A 12,622-nucleotide genomic window follows, 5' to 3' on the forward strand; every position below is an offset into this window, starting at 1 on the left:
TCATTGATCCTGTTATACTTACTATTCTATAGATACGCTGAGTAAGCTGCAGGAAAATTAATCTCAGGGTTGTACATGGTGACATTATGTATATACATTGATAATACGTTTACTTTGAACTTAGAACTTTAAAGTAAAAAACTGACCAGGTTGTGTCATGCTTTGAAAATGCTTTATTGTTCCACTTTTTAATTACAGTTAATATATTTCTTTGCAATGAATTAATGGAAATAGAAGCAAATGGACAAGTAATTTTACTTAAAATTTGTGTTCTAATTGGGAGTTATAATAAATGACATATGTTCATAAATAATCTCAAGAACCAAATTAATTGCTTAGGATAACCTTAGAGATAACTTTGATCATCTTTTGACATTTGTGCATGTAAGGTTGCTATATAATTAGTTTGGTGTGTTTTGGATCTACTCAGGTCAACAATCAATTAAAAGCATCACTTCACAGTAGAATTCCACATAAAATGTAAAAGATGTTCATGAAAATGCTTTTTCTTTTTCTTGCAGATTCCTGAATTATTCTATCACAGTGGCATCCAGTGGTGAAACAACTCCAAACAGAACCAGCAGAGGCAGGATAAATGGTAAATCGAATTGGATATTTGTCTGTTCAGCCTTGTCCGCATCTTTTCCAGATCTGAAAGATATTACAATTTAGTACTTCCAAGGCCATATCTATGCAAAAAGAAAAGCTGCTCAGAAAATACCATGTTTGTTTCACCTGAATTTTCATAATATCATTATTCTCCTTTGAGTTCAATTGGTCCCAACGTAACATCAATATTTCCCTTTGAAGAAACTGTGGCCCTCTTTTGCCGAGACATGCACCCACGGTAGCAACGGGAGGAGTAATCATAAGCTTCACATATCACAAGTTTACAGCGCAGGTAGACTGAGGAATGTGCGTTCAGGAATTTAAAGGCACTGAATTGGAATCGTGCGATGTTGTTGGCTGGTGAGGGCAATGTGTCATACGTCTCATCCCTCACACACCTATAAAACAAATACTTCAAGATTAATTCCTTTAATGAACTCAGGCCAAAGCATAGTTCAAGATTCAGGATTTAAGGTTGTCATTCTTCGGTACATAAGTGTAAAGGAGAACAAAATGATAGTTACTCCAGATCTGACGCAGCATAAAAACATAATAAGCATAAAGAACACTTTACAAAAGGAGGCAGAGTACAGTGTCATGATTAATCTTTATAAAATTGTCCACTCGTTTTCCCTAACAGGTTCTTTCTTCTCGCCCTTGATCTTTCACATCCACTTGGCTTCACCTATTATCTTCCAGCCAGCCTCTTTCCTACCAACCCCCCCCCACCCCACATTTTTATTCTGGCATCTTCTCCACTTCCTTCTCAGTCCTGAAGAAGGGTCTTGGGTTGAAACGCTGACTGTTTATTTATTTCCATAGATGCTGCCTGACCTGCTGAGTTTTCTAGAATTGTGTGTGTGTTGCTTTGGATTTCCAGCATCTGCAGACTTTTTCATGTCTATAAAATACTGGGTTGGATTGAGCTGTAGAAACATAACCCAATTCTGAAAAGATGTAAGGATTAGGAAAGGATGCAGCAGAGATTTATATTATTGATTCCAGGAATGAAGGACTTGTGTTCTGTGGATATTCAGGAGACAGCAAGGTTGTTCTCCTTGAACAGAGTGGAGGAGGCTGCAAACACATCTGCTGACTAACTTAACAACATATGTGCATAGCAGTCATCTTGTTATAATTTGTCACCTTGGATAATTAGGTAGGAAGGTTACTTTTTAAAGTTTAGCCAAGCTTACCCATTCTTGATGAGATAATAGGATATTGATGGCGAGTTGAAATTATATGGCGATGCAACGCAGGTATCCACAAAAACTTTAAGACGGGCATCAGAGCTGCTCAGGTTAACCTGTACGAAAAGATTCTGTAGGAGATCCACGTAGTAAGGTGAATCTGACACTGGTGTGGCAAAGAGTGATGATTCATAGAAATTCATGCTGGCTCTAAACATGCCAGATTCTGTTAGATTATGAATTATTTCAGGTGCTGAGTTTTCATTTGCCACATAGATGACCTTAACCATCGTATCCTGTTGCATTTCACAGCCAATATTAATCTGCAGGTATTGCGTACGAACTATAGTGGAGTCAGAAGGTGAAGATCGGATGGTATTGGAATAAATGATGCTGCCATTGTTTACCTAAGAGAGCAAAATTCAAATATTTTTTAGAATTCAAATATTTTGTATGATGAAGTATTTTTCTATAATATCAAAAAGCTAGTTTTCTGCAATTAAGAAATAGTATAATTATGGCAAAAATGCAATTTATCAAGAGAAAAAACAGCTGTTCCCTGTGCCTAAACACATAATTTCAAAGCTGAGAGACTTTAAGGAGGACAACGATGTGTAGAATCTTGTATTTTTAATTTATAGTAGCAATAAGAATAGAAGGGCATCAATGTAGTAGCAAAAGAGAAAAAAAATAAACAACTTGTGAAAGTGACTACTGATGATGCTTTTTCAACTATCCTGTCCAAGTGTGGAAGTGCAGTTCAAGAAAAGTATTCATGACTATTTGACAGTCAAGAATTGGGTAAGACTAGGTCTTAACCAGACTTAAAATATTCATGTAAACTGCTAGAATGAAAAATAACCTCCTTTTCTTGCCGCTGCAAAAAGGTAGAGGCAAGAAACAAGACACCAACACATTAAAATGAGAATTAAAATGTAGAATTGTCGATGAAAAAAATGTTTGGATCTAATGGCTATTTTATAATGTATGTGTTTGAAGTGATAATATGAAAGGATACATATCCATTCTACTGAGAAAAAAAAGTGATTGAGAGTGTGAATGTAATAAAAATTGATCTTTCTGAGGAAGTAGATGAATGTGAAGTTGAATAGAAAGAAGAAGAGTAGGGGGAAATCATTGATGTAAAGAAGCAGTGAAGACCACTAACACAACACACACAAATTGCTGGAGGAACTCATTCGACCAGGCAGCATCTATGGAAAAGGATAAATAGTCAACATTTTGGGCCGAGACCCTTCAACAGTCTTGAAGAAGGGTCTCAGCACAAAATGCTGACTGCCTACTCTTTTCCATCAATGCTGTCTGGCCTGCTGAGTTCCTCCAGCATTTTGTGTGTGTTGCTTTGGATTTTCAGTATCTGCAGATCTTCATGAGTTTGAGACCACTAACACAATGGGATCAATGGAAAACAAATTGAAGAATAACTCAAATTTTGCCAAAAGATAGATAGATTTCAATAAAAGTGGTCAAGATCAGAGTTAGGAGAACATTATCTGAGAAGATTTGGCACAGTCACATCTTCAGACGTTCAAATCATTTAATTCAAAAATTCATCTTAGTCCGAGAGCAGAAGGGTCATGCCAAGATCAAAAGTAATAATTAATTTCAATGTTACCAATTGAATATACACTCAGTGGCCACTTTATTAGGTATAGGGGAGGAACCTGGTGTTGTCTTCTGCTGCTTTAGCCCATCCACCTCAAGGTTTGATGTGTTTGCATTCAGAGATGCTTTTCTGCATACCACTGTAGTAATGCATGGTTATTTGAGTTACTGTTGCTTTCCCGTCAGCATGAATCAATCTGGCCATTCTCCTCTGACCTCTCTGATTAACAAGGCGCTTTTGCCCACAGAACTGCACCATTCTCTGTAAACTCTAAAGACTGTTTTGTGTGAACACCTCAGCAGATCAACAGTTTCTGAGATACTCATTCCACAATCATTTAGATCACATTTCTTCCCCATTCTGATGTTTGGTCTGAACGACAACTGAACCTCTTGACCATGTCTGCATGCTTTTTTTATGCAATGAGTTCATTCCACATGATTGACTTGCATTAATGAGCAGGCGTACCTATTAAAATGGGCACCTTGTATATTACTTCAGAGTTTAATCAAAGGCAAAAGTGTAGCATTGAATGAATAACAGAGATGATATTAAATACTTTTACAACTACTTTGTCATGAGGAATGGAAAGTTTGTTGTATTTGTTTTGGAACCAATCTTCCCACAACTTTTTTCTTTACCTCCCGTATTGTACCACATTGATCAAGTGGTATTGTGAATTCCACTTTATCAGCTGTTATTATTGGCGTGCAGCTTTGGTCATTCAAGTGGAGACTGGACTCATTAAAACCCAGGATGCTGAGATACGATTTATCAACTTTTGCGTCCATATAATTTGTTGAACAGGTTAAAATTGCTAGAAAAATTTAAAAAAGAATAAGCTTAATCTCATGAATCCTACAAATTAGATATACAAGTCATTTATTTATTTATTGACATACAGCGCAGAATAGGCCCTTCCGGCCCTTCGAGCCACACCACCCAGCAACCCCCCGATTTAATCCCAGCCTAATCACAGGACAATTTACAATGACCAATTATCCGACCAATCGGTACGTCTTTGGACTGTAGGAGGAAACCGGAGCACCTGGAGGTAACCCACGCAGTCACGGGGAGAATGTACAAACTCCTTACAGGCAGCAGAGGGAATTAAACCCAGGTCACTGTTACTGTAAAGCGTTGTGCTAACTGTTACGCTACTGTGCCACCTGTTTTCCCATGTCTTCCAACTGCTTCTGCCTCATCTGCACAGAGTACCATACCATAACTACCTGAGGTGGACCATGGCTCTCAATTATGAATAGCAAATGGATTTCCAATGTATCAATGGATTTCAAATGTATAAAAATAGAATGTAATGTAGTAAATTTTCAACTGGCTATTTTTAAACTTTATGGCTTTGTTTGTTGTAAGTGCTTCTTAAGGTAATTTAAATGCCTAATATCCTTCAATTCCTAATTTCTCCAGTAATGCAATTTTGAGACAAGTATTTTAATAAAGCTAACCGTAATTGCTGGGCAGAGTGTGGTAGCTTGCAGTGAAGCCACGTCTGGTTACACTGCCATCTGTCCGGAAATAAACTGTCATACTGTTGGATGATGATGTGAAAGCTGAATTTGGCTCACGGCAAAACTTGTCAAGCAGAGGAGAATTTCTTGTAGGTCCATCATACACTGCAACAAAATCAAACGAGCAACTTGATGGAGCCTCGAGCCTGTCAAGAAAATAACCAGAGTTAATAAATAAGGCAAAATAGTTAAAAAAAGAGCAGAAGAAAAAAAACTGGCTAGAGTTTGATACCCAGCCTATTCCTTCAGTATATTTGTATTAGCAAAAATTTTTAACATTTTCACGTGCAAAATCACTTCTCTAATCCTTCAAGGTGAATCAGCATTTTCCAGAATATTATCCAACTTCTCCTCTGATTACTTATCACAGCCTTCTTCCTTCCCAAATATTAATATACTGCTCCTTACCTTTCTACTCTCAAATCAGATTAAATAGCTTCTTTCTATACTGAATATGCCTCCTGATATTAACTCCAACTTTGGGATATAACCTAGCATAGAATACTTAAGGCTACATATGTGGATAATAAGGTTCATGCCAGCTGTGTGTACAGCAGTCCAATTAGTCCCAATATTCCCCACTTTCCCTTATGTCTGTAATTTTTCTTTTTCTCGCCTGGCTGTCCAATTCCCTTATGAAAGCTCGCGTTGACTCACTTTCCATCAGTGAGATCAGAATCTAAGACGCACGCTTGTTAAAAAAAAATCTTTACTTCACATACTCACTGTAACTATTACCCATCAATCTCTATTTTCCAATCATTCCCTTATGAGATCAATTTTGTTTGTTTTGAAGGGGGGACTTCGGGGCTTTGATTTCTCTATCACTCATTCTATGGGGTTCTTGTTTTGTGATGTCTGTGAGTTTCAGGAAGTTTATTGTATACATTCTCTAATATTAAATGAACCCTTGAGCCTTTAATATATCCAAACCAACTGTGATCTTTATTCTAGATTTATTTCATAGTCATAGTCATACTTCATTAATCCCACGGGAAATTGGTTTTCGTTACAGTTGCTCCATAAATAATAAATAGTAATAGAACCATAAATAGTTAAATAGTAATATGCCAGTAAATTATGAAATAAGTCCAGGACCAGCCTATTGGCTCAAGATGTCTGACCCTCCAAGGGAGGAGTTGTAAAGTTTGATGGCCCATGAATTCTCTAGTCACCATTGTAAGATTCAACCTCATCTCACCACCTCATTGGTCCAGCACCCTGCCCCCCCCCCCCGCCAGAGGACAGTCCAGTAACGTAGCATTCATGCTACCATATCACTTCTGATTGGGTTATCCTTAAATCCAATAGTTTTCTAGGCAAAGAGCATCCATAATTAATGAACAGTTACCACATTCAGATCAGTTTGTTTTAGAAAGGGTGGGTGACATGAAAAACAAAACTACAGGACAGTGTACTTAACACTAATCATATGATCAAGGCTAAAACCTCTAGTTAAAGAAGTTTTGGCAGGGCAATTAGACACATTCAGAGAAATCAAACACAGTCAATATGCTTTGTAAAAGTGGAGAGTCCTAAGTTCCAACACAGCTTCTTTTGCACACAAATTCATATGATTCATCCCATGTTCAGAAAAAGTTACTACCCCTCAACCATCAGGCTCTTGGACCCAATGAGATAACATCACTCAACTTCATTTATCCATCACTGAAATGTTCCCACAACCACTGAACTAACTTTTAAGGACACTTCATCTCATGTTCTCAAGATTTATTGCTTATTTATTTATTTAACTTATTTATTTATGTATTTGCACAGATTGTTGTCTTCTGCACTCTGGTTGAACATCCCAACTGATATGGTCCTTCATTGATTCTGTTAATGGCTATTGTTCTATAGATTGATTGATTATGCCTGCAAGAAAATGAATCTCAGGGTTGTACATGGTGACATATATGTAGATTGATAATAAATTGACTTTGAACTTCATAAAATAAAAATTATAAAAAGGTGACAGCAACTTCACTTACTCTAAGTCAGTGATCCGCAAATATATTACTTTTGAGCTGTTTGTTCTTATGTACCAAGTGCATTCTGCGCTATTTGGATACAAGTTTGGATAATTAGGACTCATAATGGATCCAAAGGCCTCATCAAGGAAACCTCCACACGAATAACCTGTGACCAATAAGGAAATGGATATGTCCAGGTAAGAAAATATAGTAAAAATATTTTTTCTTTGTCTTTCCCCTAAAACTTTCTTTACATTCATTGTTCAATTCAATTACTCTTCATTGCAATAATTTTCTAAAGCAGCCGGTCAGCATGTCCTACTGGTGATTTACTGAACCTTGACAATGACAATTCCTGGTCTCAATGAATCATTAGATTGCATCCCTTCTAATCTGGATGCTGTGGCCAATTATAACATCCTTTTCTGTGCCCTTCTGGAGTGGAGGTACTTCAAAAGGGTATAGACTCTGGGAATTTCCTATCTTAAAATCACACTTATTGACCGGATGGGATAAACTTGCCACATTGTAACTTATAAATGCAAGAAACTTGTACATTGCAACTTCCCTCATTTTTTTTTTACAGCTGCATGAACCAACCATTGCTCCGAGGAGGAGTTTATTTATTTATTTATTTATTTATTTACACAGCCTGAAAATTGCATGGCAAATTTTTTTTTGTTATATGCATATCGAGCAAACACAAACCACAATTCACAACACAAACAAACTATGTCAAGCAAGCAAAACAACTGGCAGACTGAATGGCAAAAGTAAAATGTTTTGACTAGATGGCATTGGTGTTCAGCGGGCTAGTGGTTTATTAACAATGAGCTACCAACTTCCATTCTGTGTTTACTAATACAAATTGTAACACTATTGTAACTTGAAACAATGGCAATGTAAATACGTTGAAGCTTTAAAATGTTTCAAAGTTAAGGACATTGTACTTTTATTATTTATAAAATTTGTGGATTAGATTCATTAACACATAGTTACAAGGTATTTCACAATTATATTAACATAGATTTCAAAATTTAAAATGTGCATGATTCCTTCTTCTCCAGCCCTTGACCTTTCCCACCCACCTGGCCTCACCCATCACCTTCCAACTAGCTTCTTCCCCCCCCAAACCCCTCATCCCTTCCACCCTTTTTATTCTGGCATCTTCCCCCTTCCTTCTCAGTCCTGAAGAAGGGTCTTGGCCTGAAACATCAAATGTCTGACCCGATAGAGGTGTACAAGCTGATGAGAGACATTGATCATGTGGATAGTCAGAGGTTTTTCTCCCCAGGGCTGAAATGGCTAGCATGAGAGGGCACAGTTTTAAGGTGCTTGGAAGTAGGTACAGAGGAGACGTCAGGGGTAAGTTTTTTACACAGCGAGTGGTGAATGCATGGAATGGGTTGCCGGTGACGGTGGTGGAGGCAGATACGATAGGGTCTTTTAAGAGGCTCTTAGATAGGTACATGGAGCTCAAAAAAATAGAGGGCTATGGGTAAGCCTAGGTAATTACAAAGTTAAGGACATGTTTGGCACAGCTTTGTGGGTCAAAGGGCCTATAATGTGCTGTAGGTTTTCGATGTTTCTATGTCGCTTCGTTTCCATAGAAGCTGCCTGATCTGTTGAGTTCCTCCAGCATCTTATGTGTGGTCCTAAGGTACACTAGGCATTCGCAAGATTCTTGATTACAATTATAATTTCTGCAGTTATCTCTTTTTCGAATTTTGGGATTTTTTGAATTCAAAAATATAAAATGTTTTAAGGCAACTTAGGTTATAACATGATCCATTTCCTAATCTTTCTAGTATGGAACTTGGAACAAGTAATTTCAGAAAGCTCACCATTATTGATGGGCAGAGAGCGGTAATTTGCAGCGAAACCACGTCTAGTTACGCTAGAATCTGTTCGAAAATGGACTGTCATACTGTTGGATGATGATGTAAATGTTCCATTTGAAGCACGGCAGAGTTTTTCAAGCAAATTATAAGCTGTAGAAGGTCCGTCATATATTGCAACATAATCATAATGACAACTTGATGAAACTTCCAGGCTATTAAGAGAACGATTACAGTTTGAAAATGAATTTCACAATAATTTTTATTTATTTATTAATTAACTTTAACAAAATCAGACAATGATGGATGCTTCTACTTTTAAAACAATTGCAAAAATTATTTGAGTAACTCTGCAAAGGACATAAAATTATAGAGGATTACCGCACAGAGACAGGCCCATCTAGTCCATGCCAGTCTGCTATTTTGCCTGGTTCCATTGACCTGCACCTGGACTATAGCTCTCCCATTCTCCCATCTACGTACTACTCTTAAACAATGTAATCAAACCCACATCCACCACTTCCACTGTCAGCTCATTCCACACTCGCTCCAACCTCTGAATGAAGAAGTTTCCCCCTCAGGTTCCCCTTAAGTATTTCCCTTTTCACCCTAAACTTACGTCCTGTAGTTCTAGTCTCATCCAACCTCAGTGGGGAAAGTCTGCTTGCATTTACCCTATCTATACCCCTCACAGTGTTGTATACTTCTGTTATGTCTTCCCTCATTCTCCTGCCTTCCAGTGAATAAAATTAAATGTTTCCAGATAACTCAGGTCCTCAAGACCCGGCAAAATCCGTGTAAGTTTTCACTGTGCCTTTTTAATCTTATTGATATCTTTCCTGTAGGTAGGTGACCAGAACTGCACACAGTATAGATCCCACCAATACAACCTCAACATAACAAAGCAACTCTTGTACTCAATACTCTGAGTTATGAAGGCCCAGGCCATAAGAAAATACTGGACTACTCCTGGATATCCATACCTTCTGGGGCATGCATTATGATACCATTTATCTTCTGACAAAATCTAACAGACTTATTCGTAAAATCAATCACCTGACTTCCCAAGTTTATAAAGCATATACTCAACTATAGATGTGATTTCAACTCACATTATACACACAGTTGTTGTAGTTGTTCCTATCCACACCTTGTGGTGCATTGGGTGGCAACCTTGCTATTACTTTAGCATTTTGTCTGTTTTGTACACGGCCGAGTTGCTAGCTCGATGCTCAACCCAGCACAGATGGAAAGCCTGCAAAGGGCCACCAGTTTCGAACTTGGGACTACTTGCCTCGAAGTTCAGTGCGGATACCATTATGTCACCGGCCAGCTAATCCAACACTGTCCCCACACACAATAGTTTTGCATTCATAGTAAATTCCTATTATTCAAGTAAGTCTGCTTCTCCTCTACATGGAATAACATTATTCCATGCATGTCCTTCAATTTTCTGCTCTTAATTGAAAATACATAGCTTCCTTACACACTAAATATGCCTCATAATATTTACTTCATCTTTGAGATGCATCTTGGCATTTAAAGAAGAAAGAATTGTTATGGCCCAGGTTCATGTCAGTTCATTCAATTCCTTTGCACTTTTCCCCTCTTTATCTATTCCTGCAGTTTATTTTTCTATTCTGAAAGCTGAGAGTGACTCAGTTTCCAACACCTTTACAATCAGTGATATCTGAAACAAGGCAAACTGCATAAAAAACTTTGACCTCACAAACTTGGTATAACTATTGTTCCATTATTCTGAATATATATTCCTAAATCATCCCCTTATGGGATTAGGTTTTCTCAATTTACAATGTCTAAGGCCATCATAATCTGTATTCCAGGTTTATTTCATTCCATGAATTGCTCAGCTGACATTTGTAAGGTTTTAATGCTCCTTTCCAACACACTCGTAACTTAGCTACCATAACATTTTTGATTTGACTGTTCAGTTCCTTCACTTTCAAGGATACCCATAACCAAGAGTATTTCTTTTGCATTCCAGAATAGATTTTCACATTGTTTTCAGAAAGAGCAGGATGGAACCAAGCCAGAAAATACAGACTCAAGAAAATCTGCATATGCTGGAAATCCAAAGCAACACACACACACACGCACACAAAATGCTGGAGCATCTATAAAAAGGAGAAAATAGTCCACATATTGGGCCAAGACGCTTCATCAGGACTGGAAAGGAAGGGGAGAAGTCCGATAAGAAGGGTGGGGGGAGGGGAGGAAGAAGTACAAGGTGGCAGGTGATAGGTGGAACTGGGGGATGGAGGTGAAGTAAAGATCTGGGAAGTTGATTGCTTAAAAAGATAATGGGCTGTAGAAAAGGGAAAATACAGACCAGTCATTAATATCTATCATAGGGAAAATGCGAAAAGCTCTTATAAAAGTGTTTGGACAATGCCCTTGAAAAAAATTCAAGAAAATCAAGCAAAGTTAACATGGCTTTATGAAAAGGAATAAACATATGATTCGATACAGCTTCAAAAGATTGATGGCATGAATGCATGAGGTAATCTGAATCAGTCAAGACACAATAGTTACTTGACAACATGAACCTTGAAAGTACATATTTATATAATTAAAAATGACGGTGAAATCATTTTCACTTACTCAATGTCAGTAAACCACAGATCTATTATATATCTATGGCTCACTCTTATGTACCAGACACAGGTTTCAGAATTTGAATAGCTGTATGGATAGCCAGGACTGAGGAAAGATCCATCAAGATTATAGAGATAACCTCCACATACACCTATGAACAACAAGGAAATACATACTTTGAGGTGAGACGATATCTAGTAAAAATAAACAACTTTTTTTGTCTCTTTGCCAGTATTTCCTACCAATTTTCTTTCCTTCTGTGTTCAGGCAAACTGCCGTTCACTGAAATAAGCTTCTGCAACTGCCCGTCCACCTCTGCTACATGTTGATCTAATCCTGAATGTTTATATCCTTCCAATTACAGTTCCTGGTCTCAAATAATCCTTATTTTACCTCTGTTTCTAATCTGGACATTGTGGTCAATTCTAAAGCACATACATTTGCCCTGCTGGAGTTGGGATGATTGAAAAGAAAGTCACATAGGATTTTCATTTTTTAAAATGTCAGCAGCTGGTAGGACAAGACAAACTTGCCACATTGTAAGGCATTTATAAGTGATAAAATAATAGATAAATATTGGTGGCTCCTTATTATATGACAATTGACATTACTGTAAATAAACCCAGTATCCTCTAGTTCATTGTGCTTCATATGCATGTGAACCACACAACTTCCTGATGTACACTATGCTGTACCAAGGTTAGTAAATCTAGTTAGAAGTGCTTTGAAATTATTGTCAAACTTATATGTTTTTAAGCAATTTAAATCTGTAATGTGTTTCCATTTCAAATGATGAAAAATGCAAATTTGTGAGAAACAATTTCACAAAGCTCACCATCACTGATGAGCAGAGAATAGTTTGAACAAAACCACGTAGAGCATTTGAAATTAGTTACCTGTTACTGGTTCTGTAAAGAAGAAAAAAGATTAAAATCAGAAAGAATTATTTACCATATATAATAATAAAGTATTTTTGACAGGGTATCTATTAAAGAGTGCAAACCATTAAAGCTTTAACATTTTAATGCTCATTTTGCCCCAACAGATCAATGTCAAAATTTATTGACACAGAATTCAGAAGTTCTAATTACATTAACACGTCCTGTTTCTACATTCCTTCAATTCCTCTTCCACACGTCCAATCTAATATTGAATGAAGATCCAAATTTTATCTAAGTCATTCAATTTTGAAGTGAATTATTCCTCCTCAATAATGGTTTCTAAATCTCACTCTTTCTTT

General features: G+C 37.2%; 1 protein-coding gene across 1 annotated transcript; it reads right to left on the bottom strand.

Moving 5' to 3' along the window:
• Window positions 1-533: 533 nt before the first annotated feature.
• LOC140185867 (scavenger receptor cysteine-rich domain-containing protein DMBT1-like) lies at window positions 534-12,039 on the bottom strand. The gene is made up of 9 exons (XM_072239663.1): window positions 11,994-12,039; window positions 11,389-11,533; window positions 8,773-8,981; window positions 6,947-7,094; window positions 4,893-5,101; window positions 4,068-4,243; window positions 1,806-2,206; window positions 736-1,007; window positions 534-651 (listed from the first exon to the last, which is right to left on the bottom strand). Exons 1-8 carry the CDS (start codon window positions 12,037-12,039, stop codon window positions 755-757), a joined length of 1,587 nt encoding a protein of 528 aa, XP_072095764.1. The 3' UTR covers window positions 534-651; window positions 736-754.
• Between the last annotated feature and the right edge of the window lie 583 nt (window positions 12,040-12,622).

The sequence above is a fragment of the Mobula birostris genome, chromosome 21 (assembly GCF_030028105.1).
Source record: "Mobula birostris isolate sMobBir1 chromosome 21, sMobBir1.hap1, whole genome shotgun sequence".
Lineage (NCBI taxonomy): Eukaryota > Metazoa > Chordata > Chondrichthyes > Myliobatiformes > Myliobatidae > Mobula > Mobula birostris.